The sequence below is a fragment of the Mesoplodon mirus genome, assembly GCF_964341445.2.
Source record: "Mesoplodon mirus genome assembly, chromosome: 13".
Classification (NCBI taxonomy): Eukaryota; Metazoa; Chordata; class Mammalia; order Artiodactyla; family Ziphiidae; genus Mesoplodon; species Mesoplodon mirus.
Genome location: NC_138989.1, coordinates 25,591,231 through 25,607,137, shown reverse-complemented (window position 1 = coordinate 25,607,137; position 15,907 = coordinate 25,591,231). Strand labels below are relative to the sequence as shown.

Genomic DNA, 15,907 nt, shown 5'->3' with positions numbered 1-15,907 from the left:
GAGTTCACTACTCTGAGACTGTCTTCTCCCTGGGATTTAGGACTCTTAAATCTCTGTTGCCTTAGTAGCTCCAAATTCAGATTTTAGTGTCCCTCCTCAGTGACTCTGAAACAAGCTCTGGACCACTGCTTTCTGTTTGGTCTCTGACGCATGCCAGGAGCTGGCAAATGCTCCAAGGGTTGAAAAAGGCAGTGTAAACAGAAGCTCAACTCAGTGTGATCTCTTTCTCCCTGCAATCTTGGCTCCTGCCAAATTTGTCCCAGCTGCCTTCATTAGTCCCCAGTGCCTTCACAGACATATATATATATATATATTTGCATTTTAAACAAAATAGTTCTCAGCAGAGTTTGATCTGATAACCTATCATAACCATACACAGAAGTCCATATTGAGTTTTAATTACTAATGCATATTTCACTGACTAGTCCACAAGCTTCCAGAAACAGGAACTCCTTTCTATTTCCTGATTTCTGCTTCAATGCCCAGCACACTACCTGACACAGAGCTTAGTATGTATTTGATAAATTAATTTCTATATTAGGAAATATTGCTAGAAAGCAAGTAAAGCATAGCACATAAAAACATCACTTTTAAACCATTCAAGTCCATCAATTCTTCTGATTCCATTAACCTCCACTAAGAAATGTACAATCTTTCCTCCTTTGGCCCAAGCACTAATGAGCAAATCCCTCAATAAAACTGTGCATTCTTAATGTTATTTGAGATTACATTACCTCAGGCAGTACTAAAAGCTTTTGCCCATTTATTAAAACTATTTTGTACTAGATTAAGTGACTTCATTATCCTTTGGATTAACTAATCCATCTCTAGGCCTGGTATTTTATCAGAAAACAATGAGATTTCAAAGTAAAGCTCTCTTAAATTAACCTTTAGAGGCTCCTTGATGGTATTCAATTAGGTTTTCCCAGAGCAAGAAAACAACAGTACAACAGAAGCTGTTAAATATAAAATTTAGAACCAAAGAAAAGTATACTGAAAGTATGAGTTATTTTCCTTATTACCTGGTTAGTCTCATACCATCAATCTTACATTGTTAATCCCTAAAGAAACAGTCAAAGAACTGGAGTAGCTGCCTCTGGGAAGCAGAATTTACAGAGGTGATGGTATAGGACAGCGGAGCATCACTTCTCTCCATAAGCACTAAAGAACTATTAGAGGTATCTATATATTTGAATTAATTAAAAAACACAATTATAGGGCTTCCCTGGTGGCTCAGTGGTTAAGAATCCGCCTGCCAATGCAGGGGACACGGATTCAAGCCCCGGTCTGGGAAGATCCCACATGCTGTGGAGCAACTAAGCCCACACGCCACAACTACTGAGCCTGTGGTCTAGAGTCTGCGAGCCACAACTACTGAGCCCACGTGCCACAACTACTGAAGCCCATGTGCTTAGAGCCCGTGCTCCGCAACAAGAGAGGCCACAACAATGAGAAGCCCACACACCACAACGAAGAGTAGTCCCTGCTCGCCACAACTAGAGAATGCCCGCGTGCAGCAACGAAGACCCAATGCAGCCAAAAATAAACAAATAAAAAAAAATTAAAAAATTAAAAAAACCCCACAATTGTATACAAGCTGAGGCACTGATTAAAAAAGAAGAAAGACTCAATCCTTAAAGCAATAGTTCTGAAGGCTGTCTGTGATGTCACAGACTCATGGCTCAGCCTTGAGGGAGTCACTGATCCTGGCAGGGGTTCAGGCCCACATCTGTAAACCTGACGGTTTACTTAGATCGTCAAGTCCCCTTCAAAGGTAATATTCTAGTATTCTAAAACTTCAGTGAATAATTGGTGGCAGGGCGCAATTTAAAAGAGAAAAATGTATTTGTCAGATAAAAGGCCAACTCACAAGGGCTTGTTTTATAATGGATGGTTAATGAAATTACAGTGATTAGTACAATTATTTTAGGATGACTCTTAAGAGAGTTAGCGGAAGATGATATGAGTATTAGGGAATCTATCTCTGTTGATTAGACAGTTCCTACGACATAAAGCACGCGCAGTCCCAGCACTAACGATGCACTTGGGGCCTGAGGGTGCAGAATGTGCTAAGTGTCACGTAACAGCTCCTGCTCTAGTGAGCCAGTCCAGTGTCACAGCCTGCCCTCTCCTGCTGATTGTGGGAAGTCAGAGACCAAAGACTGGTCCCACACTGCTGGCTTCAAGGAGGGGTACGCACATCCATACTTACAGCTAGATAAGGAAAGGGCTCTGGCACTTCTTACGTGGCTCTTGACAAATTAAGAGCTCTATCAGATATATCTTTCAGCTTAAAAAGATTATGCATATAAAATTATGTCCAATTTTAACTCACAGACCTTGAAATAAAAGAACCAGCATCCTATCTACTTTTAAACAGCAAAACAGATACCAGTCTCACAGGAAACAAAAGCCAGACAAACAAAAAAGCCATACATAGACATCATTACAAAAGTGTCCACAGGAAGTAAGAAAGGGGGGAAATGAGTTTGTAGCACGGACCGCCCAATGTGTACAAAGGCTTTTCTTTATGAATGGCTAACCATTCTGTTTTGCATTATATTTCCTCTTGCATTTTATGTACCCAGTAAACAAAAAAAAATTAAAATTATTAATTGAGCATCTTAAGGAATTGATTTGTGTTTTTTTAACTTAATACAATGTACCTTAAAATCACAGAATCAGAGAATTTAAGTGGAGGGGACCAAGAGACATTAGTTAAATCATTGATTTAATGCTTAAATTACCTCAATCAACTTGGTTACTTAATTTTTTTTTTTTTTTTTTTTTTGCGGTACGCGGACCTCTCACCGTTGTGGCCTCTCCCATTGCGGAGCACAGCCTCCGGATGCGCAGGCTCAGCGGCCATGGCTCACGGGCCCAGCCGCCCTGCGGCATGTGGGATCTTCCCGGACCGGGGCACGAACCCGTGTCCCCTGCATCGGCAGGGGGACTCTCAACCACTGCGCCACCAGGGAAGCCCTGGTTACTTAATTTTTAATCAACTTGCTACATGGCAAAATTCCATAATCAAGGGGGAGGCACTTTCTAATTATCTAAAATTACTCAATTTAAGGGTAATGGTCTAGGAAAATTTAAAGCTTATGTTACAAGATGACAGGCAATAACATAGAAAAATAATACTTTTAAAATCCGTTAAACACATAGCATATGCTAGAAATGTGCACAACTGCCTCACTTAAGCTTCCATTTTACAGAGGAGGAAACTGAGGCCCAGAGAGTCTAAGTAATTTGCAAAAGGTCACACGTAAGAGGCAGAGCTGACATTCAAACCTTATCTGACACTCAAGTCCAAGGTCTTAATCACGACTCTATGTATGATTCTCACAGCATGGTCTATGGATCAAGTGCAATGCCTGTAAAAATGCAGATTCCAGAGTCTCCCAACGCACCTCTCAAATTATAAATCTTGAGGGTTGGTTCTCAGGAATCTGCACTTTTCCCACAATCTTCACAGGTTTTTGTATACAAGCCTGCGAACCACTGTTCTAAAAATGAACCTCCAAGGTATCCCATGACATTCAACATATAGGTTCAGACAGTCATTCAGCTCTGCCATGTGCAGGGCCTTCTGCTGGACGCTGGGAGGCAAAGACAGGCCCTTCTAAGGAGCTCACAGTCTAGAAAGGAAGACACACACACAAACCGACAACTTCAGTATCCTTGGGATATACCATGTGGGGTTCTGTAACACAGGGAAAATGAATTACAGATACAAAGACACACCCTCCCCTAAAAAAAACATGCCTTGATATACAGAAAGCACTCTGCCCTGGACTGGGTTCAAGTCAAGGAAGAACTAGGCTCCCGGGGCTCTGGGAGGAGGGGGTGCACATTAGGGATGAACCCTTGCGGGGGCGGAGCAGAGCAAAGGCAACGTTGCACAGATGCTGACTTCGAAGCTGAAGGAGCAGACACTCCCCAGATGGAGGGGGTGAAGTGACAGGATGGGGGGCACCAGTGGCCAAGGTGTGATTGTGGAGAAGCTGATAAGACTACACAGGGGCCAGATCAACTGTAAGGGGTCTTGTTCTCCACACCAAGGATTTGAGGCTTTAACCAAACGGCAAAGGAGAAGCAGCTTAAAGAGAAATAACCAGATCACAATTTCAAACCACTTTGGCAGCCAAGTAAAAGACAGACAGGAGGGTGAGAAAATTACTTATGTCCATGTAAAGCCTTTGTACGCAGTGTGCACAGCAGCATCGTAAGTAATGGCCACAACGACCAGACGGCGTCAGCAGATGGGACGACAACAGGTGGTCCACAAGGTGGAATACTGTTCAGTCGTAAAAGGAGTGACACGTGGAGAACATGCTACAACATGGGTGAACCGTGAAAACATTATGCTCAATGAAAGAGGAAGCCACAGAGAACCACACGCTGTATAATTCCAGTGCCATGAAATGCCCAGAACAGGCACGTCTATGGAGACAGGAAGTAGATCCGTGGCTACCTACAGCAAATGGGGAGGGACTGCTAACAGGTACAAGATTTCTTTTCAGATTGATGAAAATTCTCTAAAACTAATTGTGGTGATGGCTGCACAACTCTGTGAAGACACTAAAATGTACATTTTTAAATGGGTGACCTGTATCTTATGTGCAGTATAGCCCAATAAAAAATGATGTTAAAGAAAAAAAATGTAAAGGGTTGGGCAATACTGATTTATGCTCGAGATTTCAGTCCTCGATCAAATTAGGAGCCACAGCATTGATGTTCTTGCTACTTGGCAAAGCTGAGAACATCAGTTTTACCCCTGCTTTCAGGTATGGAGGACTGAAGTCTTTTAGGATGGAGTTTTATGTCTGGCATCTTTCACTTAGCATAATATTTTTAAGATTCATCCACGTTGTAGCATGTATCAAAACTTCTAATCCATGAATAAAGGATCTTTCCATTTACTTAGATTTTAATTTCTTTCACAATGTTTGTAGTTTCCAGTGTATAAGCCTTGTATCCCCTTGGTTAATTTATTTCTAAGTCTTTTATTCTTTATTTTTATTTTATAGTGGAGTATAATTGATTAACAATGTTGTGTTAGTTTCAGGTGTAAAGAGATTCAGTTATACATATAAATGCATCTATTCTTTTTCAAATTCTTTTCCCATTTAGGTTATTACAGAATATTGAGCAGGGTTCCCTGTGCTATACAGTAGGTCCTTGCTGGTTATCTATTTTAAATATAGCAGTGTTTACATGTCAATCCCAAACTCCCAGTCTATCTCTCCCTCCCACCCTTCCCCCCTGGTAACGTAGGTTTGTTTTCTAAGTCTGTGAGTCTGTTTCTGTTTTGTAGTAAGTTCATTTGTATCATTTTTTAAGATTCCACATATAAGCGACACCATATATTTGTCTTCCTCTGACTTACTTCACTAAGTATGATAACCTCCAGGTCCATCCGTGTTGCTGCAAACAGCATTATTTCACTCTTTTTAATGGCTGATAACATGCAATCGTACATACGTACCACATCTTCTTTACCCACTCATCTGTTGATGGACACCTAGGTTGCCTCCATGTCTCAGCAACTGTAAACAGCGCTGCAATGAACACTGGGGTGCATGTATCCTTTCGAACCATGCTTTTCTCCGGATATGTTAATATTATGTTATTATTATTTTTGGCCACACCTCGCAGAACACAGATCTTAGTTCCCCCACCAGGGACCAGGGATCAAACCCATGCCCCCTGCAGTGGAAGTGAGGAGTCTTAACCACTGGACCACCAGGGAATTCCCCCAGATACATTATTCTTTATGATGCTATTATAAATGGAAATGTTGTCTTAATTTCATTTTCAGAGTTTCATTGCTAGTATAGAGAAATTCAACTGATTTTTATATTGACCTTGTATCCTGAAACTCTGCTGGATTTGTTTAGTAGCTCCAAAGGTTTTTATGTGAATTCTTGAAGGTTTTCTAGATAGCAATCATGTCATCTGCAAATAGACACAGTTTTACTTCTTTTCTTCTTTTTTTTTTTTTTGCGGTACGCGGGCCTCTCACTGTTGTGGCCTCTCCCATTGCGGAGCACAGGCTCCGGACATGCAGGCTCAGTGGTCATGGCTCACAGGCCCAGCCGCTCCCCGGCATGTGGGATCTTCCCGGACCGGGGCACGAACCCGTGTCCCCTGCATTGGCAGGCGGACTCTCAACCACTGCGCCACCAGGGAAGCCCTGTTGAAAGTTTTTTGATCACTAATTCTGTTTCTTTAGTTGCTATACGTCTACTCAGATTTTCTTTCTTTTTAAAGATTTTTTTTTGATGTGGACCATTTTTAAAGTGTTTATTGAATTTTTTGGTTACAATATTGCTTCTGTTTTATGTTTTGTTTTTATGGCAGCGAGGAATATGGGATCTTAGCTCCCTGACCAGGGATCGAAACCGTACCCCCTGCGCTGGAAGGTGAAGTCTTTAACCAGTGGACCACCAGGGAAGTCCCAGATTTTCTTTCTTCTTGAGTTATTTTAAAATTAATTAATTAATTAATATTTTTGGCTGCATTGGGTCTTCGTTGCTGCGCACGTGCTTTCTCTAGTTGCAGCAAGTGGGGGCTACTCTTCGTTGTGGTGGGCTGGCTTCTCATTTCAGTGGCTTCTCTTGTTGCAGAGCACGGGTTCTAGGCATGCGGGCTTCAGTAGTTGTGGCGCATGGGCTCAGTAGTTGTGGCACATGGGCTTAGTTGCTCCACGGCATGTGGGATCTTCTGGACCAGGGCTCAAACCCGTGTCCCCTGCATTGGCACGCGGATTCTTAACCACTGTGCCACCAGGCAAGTGCTTGAGTTAATTTTTATAGTTTGTGTATTTCGAGGTATTTGTCAAATTCATCTACGTTAAACAATTTGTTGGTATACTGTTCACAGTATTCCCTTTTAATCCCTTTCATTTCTATAAGGTCATTAGTAATGTCCTCTCCTTTATTCCTAATTCTAGTAATTTTAGTCTCCTCTTTTTTTTTTTCCTTTGTCAATCTAGGTAAAGATCTGTAGATTTGCTGATCTTTTCAAAGAACAAACTTCTGGTGTCACTGATGTTCTCTACTGATTCTTCTATCCCCTTTATTTCTGCTCTGACCTTTATTATTTCCTTCCTCTGACTGCTTTAGGCTTAGTCTGCTCTTCTTTTTCTACTTTCTTCACGTTGACGGTTAGATCATTGATTTGAGATTTTTCTTCTTCTTTTTTTTTTTTTATCTTTTGGCCACACCGCACAGCATGTGGGATCTTAGTACCCCGGCCAGGGATCAAACCCACAACCCCTGCATTGGAAGAGCGGGGTCTTAACCACTGGACCGCGAGGGAAGTCCTGAGATTCTTCTTCTTTATAAAGGTAGGTGTTCACAGCTATAAATTTCCCTGAGAGCTGCTTTTCAGCATCTCCCATAGTTTTGTTATGTTATGTTGTGAATTTTCCTTCAGTTATTAATTTCTAATTTCATTCCATTGTGATCAGAAAAGACACTTTGTGCAATTTCAATCTTTTAAAATTTATGAAGATTTGTTTTATTACTCAACATACAGCCTATCCTGAATGTTCTACGTGCACCTGAGAAGAATACATACTTTGCTGTTGTTGGATAGAGTGTTCAACAGATGTCTCACAGGTCTAATTAGTATATAGTTCATGTACATAGTATGGTTCAAATCTTCTATGTCCTTGCTAGGTTCTTCTATCTAGCTGTATCCCAATCATTTACTTCTTTTTTCTTTTTTTTTTTTGGGCTAAGCAATTATTTTATAAGTGTACAGTTCAGTGGCATTAAGTACATTCACATGGTTGTGCAACCATCACCGGCATCCATTTCCAGAACTTTCTTCATCTTGAAAACTGAAACTCTGTACCCTTTAAACAATAAATCCCCATTATTCCCTGCCCCCAGCCCCTGGCAACCACCATTCTACTTTCAGTCTCTATGAATGTGACTATTCTACGGAGTTCATATAAGTGGAATCCTATAATATTTGTACTTCTGTGTATGGCCCATTTCATTTAGCATAATGTCATGGAAGCAACCTAAATGTCCATCGACAGATGAATGGATAAAGATGCGGTACATATATATGATAGAATACTACTCAGCCATAAAAAAGAATGAAATAATGCTATTTGCAGCAACATGGACATAGAGATTATCATATTAAGTGAAGTACGTCAGAGACAAGTATCATATGATATCACTTATGTGTGGAATCTAAAAAAATGATACAAATGAACTTATTTACAAAACAGAAACAGACTCACAGACATATAAAAACAAACTTACTGTTACCAGAAGGGATACAGTATGTGTGTGTTGTGGGGGGGGGATAAATTAGGAGTTTGGGATTAGCAGATACTAACTACTATATATAAAATAGATAAACGACAAGGTCCTGCTACATAGCAAGGGGAACCATATTCAATGTCTCATAGTGACCTATAATGGAAAAGAATCTGAAAAAGAATAGAAATATATATATATATGTATAAATGAATCACTTTGTTATACACCTAAAACTAACACATCATAAATTAACTACACTTCAGTTCTTAAAAAAGGGTTAATAAAAAAAAGAGAGAGAGAAAGAGAGAGAGACTGACAGTGCAAGAAAGGAGAGGCTATAAAACAGTCCAGATGTGAAATGACAGGGCACAAAGACAGCCCAGTGGGAAGGGGAAAAAGCTAAGAGAAAACTTTAAACATATCAATGATAAGTAAAATCTTAATTTAAAGTAAAATAAATATATTTTCACTCTTAGTCCAGATGAGGCCTTAACAAAAGCAATTAACTGGGACTTAAATGATAAAGTGCTACAACAGCTGAACAAGAATATTGTAAAGGTTAGCTGCTCTGGAAAGGTAAGAAACTTATTTCATCCAAGGGATACTCCACCACGTTCAGGGTAGACCTGGAACCCAGTGCAGGACTCGTCACTGCTCAGGTGAGCTGCGCCATCAGCACCTGGCGTGGCAGCTGCTCCCCTGGGACAAAAGAACCATGGGGCTACCTGATAGCCTTCGGTTTTCTTCTGACACCACTTCAGCAAGGCGTTCCTCTTGGATCCTCCATATTCTCTTGCCAATGCCGAGAGAGGGTCCTTCCTTTCTTCCCTGATAAGTGAAAATAAGGAACCCAAGTTGAAATATTTTATTTGAGCACCCTTCTAAACCAGAAATCCAACAAACACAGCAGAACATTTGAACAGAACAAACGCACACTCGGAGGCATCCAATGGCATGATGTACCTTCACCCGTTGGATTTTGCCTGTCAATTTTTATGGGTCCCACAGACCCACCACCATCAGGGGGCTCTGCCATCTGTAGGGGGCTCTACTCATTATCCACACGGAAACTGGCAAAGATTCAGCACCACTGCATCTTGGGTTCCTTATTTTCACTTAGGGAAGAAAGGAAGGACCCTCTCTTGGCACAGCACCACTGTGCCAGGCCATGTGCATGTGCTGGGCAGGGCGCAGTGAGCAACACAGAGACCCTGCCTCTCAAGGAACTTCAGAGTTTACTACAGGACAGACCAACTACAGAAGCTTGGGGGGGTGGTGGAAATCAATGGCTATACATTACTCATTTCTTAAAATTATATGGAGGGAACTTTAGGGCACTGTCAACTGCTTTGGAGGCAGAAGAAATATCCTGCCCCAGACCAGACACTGAATCAAAAAAGATTTTGTGATCACCCTGGCAATGGAGCAGGGGAGGCATACAACCCACTCCTCCAGTACCCAATCCTTCCTTCCAGAAACTATTCTAGAAGCAGAACAGAATACCAAGGAGCACTCTGTAAAACAACCTGTTCCTTGACAAGCAGCACACTCTTAAAAGCCTGGTCTAATTTTTAGTGATGACTGCACAAGTGGAGATTCTAGCCCTACGACCCATACACTTAACAGTCCAGTAACTGTCCTAGAGGTTATGATGTTGCAGGTGGCTTACTATTATTCTGTCCATATTCATCCTACAAAGTATGGTAGGAAACCAAAGAGCACACATGTAGAACTGAAGCTTTTCCAAGTGAGAGGTGCACTGAAATAGCACCAATTTTTATCTAGAACCACAAGTAAAATATGAAAATATTTCAACTTGCAGTTAGACTGCTGTCTTGAAGAAATATACTTCTATGTTCGTGTACCTGACCACCAGATTGCTGCCCTGATTTAAAGGGTTCAAAGAAGTTTGTTATAACACCACTGATCGCAGGAAATGAGAACGAAGATAAAGGTGAGATATGTGAATGAAAACCAAAGGGCAAGCCAAGAAAAGCCCCCAAACCTCTGTTATGCTCAAAATAAAAGTAACTACTACAGTCACTGTGAAAGGTTTCCTCTAGTTCACACAGGCCATTCTGTTATAGAAACAGCTTAAAAAGCATCAAAAACGAGTGAAGTCTATGGGCACAATGAGAAGCTGCAGCAAAGAGCCTCCTGGAGCAGAGGGTGCTCTCCTGTAACATCTTCACTGTAAGACAAGGAAGCTAAGGCCAGGAGACACCTTGTGGAGGCTCACAACTTCTAAGAGGGGTACCAGGAAGAGTGGGGGCCCTGCCCACCAGCACGGACAATGCTCCCCCAGGCTTGGCCAGGGCGGCATGAGCCGCACTCTCCACTGCACCCGACCTGCCTGACCCGCACTGAGTACGGGACCACTCTTCTAAGAGGTCGGTCCCCGAGAGGCAGGGTTTTTAAAGTGAGCATATAATTTGAGTTTGAGACACCAAATATTCCACTTTTACTCAAACTTGTAAGTCAGTATACAGTAAAGTTCTGAAACCCACTCCCATCCCTCCTTCAGTTCGTGTTCAGCCTTCCTGCACACTCACTGGAGTCACTGACCCTGCCAGTAACGCTCACCTTCCTCCCGGTCCACCACCCTCAAGGCCTCGCTCGAGTTCCCCTCTTCCAGCCTCCCCAACACTCCATCAACACCCTATTTTCACTAAACTTACTTTTGTACTCAGCTGTTCTCTACTTGAAAAAACCAAAACCAAAAAACCCCACAAAAAACAAAAACACCAGCTGCTTGGGGAAAATAATTATCTCTTTTACTTTGCTTTACTTTTTTACTTTCAAATCATCTTTCCCAATTCTAGGCATAGAAGACTAGATCAGAAAACACTAAATAACACATAAAGAATGAAAATACATCAGTGCTCGAATGCCATTACTTTATAACCTGATCATTTAATTTCAAAAGGCCAGGAACAGCAGGCATGAAATGCACCAGTACTAACTGTCCTCTACCTTATCCGGCTTCGAGTGGTGGGGGTCACGGAGGCCGTGGGGGAGGAGGACAGGGACAGCTGTGGCGACGTGGCACCAATGGCCATGAGCGAGGCAGGAGACGCGCCCTCAGGTGCAGAGACATCTCGCTTCATCTCTTCACTGCTTCGTCTGGACACTGAGTGTAAGAAACAGCCATTATGCAATTTATAGCAAAAACATTTTAAGCTGAGTTCTTGAGACATCTTCTTCAGCAGGTCCCCAAAAGAGCAGAAATTATCATACAGGAGGAAAACCTAACATTCTCTTTAACTTACTGATAACTTGAAAGGTTTTTTTTTTCCATTTTAAAAAACTGTAGGGGGCTTCCCTGGTGGCGCAGTGGTTGAGAATCTGCCTGCCAATGCAGGGAACACGGGTTCGAGCCTTGGTCTGTGAAGATCCCACATGCCACGGAGCAACTAGGCCTGTGAGCCACAACTACTGAGCTTGCGCGTCTGGAGCCTGTGCTCCGCAATAAGAGAGGCCGCGACAGTGAGAGGCCCGCGCACCGCAATGAAGAGTGGCCCCCCTTGCCACAACTAGAGAAAGCCCTCGCACAGAAACGAAGACCCAACACAGCCAAAAATAAAAATAAATTAAAACAAACAAACAAACAAAACAAAAAAAACTGTAAAAAAGGTACAGTTGTTGAAATATGCACAGAAGCCCACATTCCCTGAAGGCAAGGAGTGTGTCTCATCCACCCTTAACACTCAAAGCACCCACCTGGCTCACAGTGAGTCCCCCGCAAACCTGCGTTCAACTACAAACACGACCAAAGCCAAAGGCTAATGAAAGCAACATTCAGTCTCAACCAAAATCAACACAACCCTTCTGAACATGGCCAAAAACACTGTTGAAGAGACAGAAAGGAAGGATACTTTGTTACAGGGCCACACTTAATTCTGGGTCAAGATTTTTTTTTTGGCTGCCTTGGGTCTTCGGTGATGCGCGTGGGCTTTCTCTAGTTGCGGCGAGCGGGGGCTACTCTTTGTTGTGGTGCACGGGCTTCTCATTGCAATGGCTTCTCTTGTTGCAGAGCAAGGGTTCTAGGCGTGCGGGCTTCAGTAGTTGAGGCGCATGGGCTTAGCTGCTCCACGGCATGTGGGATCTTCCCGGACCAGGGATAGAACCCATGTCCCATGCATTAGCAGGTGGATTCTTAACCACTGCGCCACCAGGGAAGTCTGAAGCCACGTTTTAAAAAACATGAATCAATGAAACAGAAAAGCAAAAGGTGTCGTGTCAAGTCAACTACCGAGAGATAAGAACGATCAGGAAAGTCCTATTTTGAAAGCGTAAGGCACTACGCCTTGTTGGAATTACGAAAGTCCTGAGAACTGGGAGGTGGAAGCAGCCACTGCAGCCGTTGAAAACGGAGCCACAATAGAAGCGGCTTTCTGGCCACGATGACGTGAGACGAGAGACAAGGTTCCTGACCTCAGAGTCTCTCACCTCAGGTGATGCTGGATGCGAGGGAGCCATTACTGCATCCTGGGCTGGCTGTAATGCAATCGTGCCAAACACCAGTAATTTCCCCCAGATGACTGGAACTGCACCCTTTCATTGGCTAAACGTCTCTTGATGATCTTAGGATAGCCACAGCAGACTATAACTCGGCAACAGCTAAGAGGTGTGTTTACAGATCGAGAGGAGACATGCTTTCTCCTATTACAGGATCTTATCAGAATGACCCACTGGCATATTTGACATAAGTTTATAATGATTCTGCCTTTTCCTTTCAATGTCAGATCTCTGTATGCCGTAAATCGGCAGTTTCTTTTAAGTGGTGTGCTAGGAAATTGGATGAGAACACCTTTGATAATTTTATATCAAACAGAGGGAACAGACTGAGAAAGAATTGGAAGAACTCTGTTACAGGAAAAGGCTCTGGATCTGGGCTTTGGGGGTGGTGATTTTGGCTGGACTTCCCACTGATTTAAAGACCCAGCTAAGATGTACAAAAACTGTACTAACTTAAATCCACATACAAGTGGGACATTAACCACTGGAGGCAGGGTTATAGGAATCTCTCCTTTCCTGGTCCAATTTCTAGTTGAGCTATTAAGGGTTAAAAAAAAGGCCACAAGGGGAAAATAATATGAACACTGATAAATTGAAGAGAGCTCTAGGAGACCGAAAAAGTAAGCCCATCAAATTCATCATTGTAAAATGGCTGTAACACTGGAAAAATCTGGCTTCTGGAGAACTTTTGGTGTGCTCTGAAATAACCCTTCAGAAACAGTCATGACACATCTTGGGATACATATTTTAACCTTTCACAGTTATGCAACTTTGTATGAACCTATATTTTCAGTATATCTTCTAACCCACTCTAGGCACTTAATGAACACCTGTTAAGTGAATGGAACTATCTAGCTCTTATTTTTTATTTTTTAAATCAGGGCCACGAAATGTGATTTCTATGAAATGTGTAAGATACAATAGGGGAAATTCAGAGTGAAAAACAATCAACGAAAGAGGCAAGTAAGGTTAAATAAACCTAAAGAGAAAGTACTTGGTACCATCACTAAAACTTCTGGAAGAATCTTTTTAAAAGAAATTTCAGATAAAAAGTATTACCTGAGATGGTCTTGGCACTTTCCATGGCAGGTACTCTCGGCAGAGAAGCAGGTCGGCTGGTTGAAGATGTTCTTAGTAGATGCTCTGCACAGGGTGGAAAGTGTCACAGTAAAGAGACCTGACCCTGAACTTCAAGAGGCAAAGGCAGCAGGAAGATGAGTTTTGCTCCCTTTGCCCCTGAGGCTCGTCTGTCCCTCCTTCCCATCCAGGACACCTCAACGGCTCCCCACAGAGTCCCTTATACAAAACAACTCCTGTAGACAAGGACCAAGGGAAAACATCTCATTCAACTTTTATTTCTAGGGATGAGACATGCAACACATATGAACACTTCTAAACCACTGACTGCTACTTACCTCTGATGCAATTCAACCAAAATTCCAAGATCCCCCACTGCATCTAGGTCTAAAAGTACAAACTAAATCAAAGCCTTGCCCTGTGTGCCTACAGTTAGTGGAGGAGCCATACGTGTCTACAACCAGAGAGAAGTCAGGATGGAAACTGGAATAAGAGAATGATAAAGCACTATCAAGCCACAGAGAGGGATTTCCCTGGTGGCACAGTGGTTAAGACTCTGTGCTCCCAATGCAGGGGGCCCGGGTTCGATCCTTGGCCCGGGAACTAGATCCCACTTGCATGCCGCAACTAAGAGTTCACAACTAAGGAGCCGGCAAGCTGCAACTAAGACCCGGTTCAACCAACCAAATAAATAAATAAAAAGAAAAGATCTATCAAGCCACAGAGGTAGAAGCCATTTGCTTCGACTTCAGGCATCGGGAAGCCTTCAGCAGCATAATGACATGGATTTGTCTGTCAGATGGCTGGCTTCACTAGTGAACAGGGCTGGGGAACAGTATTCAGCCAGACGACATTCAGAGCAGAGGTAGAAGGACATTCAAGTTAGAGGACAATAAATCCCAGCGTGGCTGAACCACGGGGCAGGTGGGGAACAGAGAGGGCAGCAGGGGGATAGCTCTAAAGCGGGGATGTGGCTAACTGACAAGAGCCTCACTGCCTGGCACGTGGACTTCAGTCTGAGGGCAGTGAGGACCCTCAGGAGGGACACAACCAGATCCTGCCTCCCCGTCAAGGGCACAGCTCCGCCTGTTCTCGCTGAACACAGGCTGGGTTGGAGTCTCTGCGGTTCCCTGAGCCCTGGCACAGTGGTTCCCTTGCCCCCTCAGCCCGGCCAAATTTACCAGCCTTTGGGCCCAGTCTGACACCCCTTCCTCAGCACCTGCTCCCCACAATGGGTGCCCCAGACACAGGCCAGCCCGCCTCTGACCTCGGTGACGAGCCCAGCAAGGCTGTCACCAGGCCAGGACGACAGGCAAGGAAGGCTGGACATGTTCCGCCTGGTCCGGTGTGTCAGGGACATGTGATGGGGCTGGGCTGAGTGAAGACAGTTAGTCCTATCTGAGAGCAAACACACTCGACGGGGAAAGGCGGGATCAACCAGACACCAGTCAAACAGCCCTGTCAGCACTTCGTTTTAAGAATTAACAATTTAAAAACTACTCCCTCTCAGAATATCATGATGTCAAAAGTAATGGCCTATCACAGTATCTTTCAAGGAGAGCACATCTTTCATGCCAAAATGTGTTTTCTAAGCATGTGAGGACTGTGTGGTTGTGATCACACAGCACTCTGGAGGGAGGCTCCAGAAGACAGGACTCACACAGCCCATAGCCACTACGCCTTTCTTATCCCGAACCAACAAAGCCTCGGTGCAGAGCCCACCAGCAAGCATCGGTCAAAATTCTGAACCCTGTGGTGCTTGCACTCGTCTTCACAGGAAGAGCACATTATGCACAAAGACTGACTGACAAAGCAAAGTTCGTGGAACATGGAAAGAGTAGGAAATAGGAGTCAACATTTTAAATTTAGTCCAAATGTCCACTTCACAGTTACGAAACTGGTCATGTCCCTGAAGCCTTCATCTCCCAAAGAACACAGCACATGAGGAGGGACAGGTTATAGAGACACACGGGTCAGAACAAGGAGGGTGCCAGCCGAGAGCAAGCGAGAGGCGCTCCATCTCC

General features: G+C 43.4%; 1 protein-coding gene across 3 annotated transcripts in view; it reads right to left on the bottom strand.

The window, feature by feature from the left end:
• SPECC1L (sperm antigen with calponin homology and coiled-coil domains 1 like) overlaps positions 1 to 15,907 on the bottom strand; it is a 128,843-nt gene that overhangs the window by 27,174 nt on the left and 85,762 nt on the right. For all 3 annotated transcript variants that reach the window (XM_082641584.1, XM_082641586.1, XM_082641585.1), the window contains 3 exons: positions 13,866 to 13,949; positions 11,262 to 11,418; positions 9,014 to 9,116 (listed from right to left, as the gene is read on the bottom strand). In XM_082641584.1, the coding sequence (XP_082497710.1) occupies positions 9,014 to 9,116; positions 11,262 to 11,418; positions 13,866 to 13,949 (344 nt within the window). The remainder of the gene's footprint in view (positions 1 to 9,013; positions 9,117 to 11,261; positions 11,419 to 13,865; positions 13,950 to 15,907) is intronic.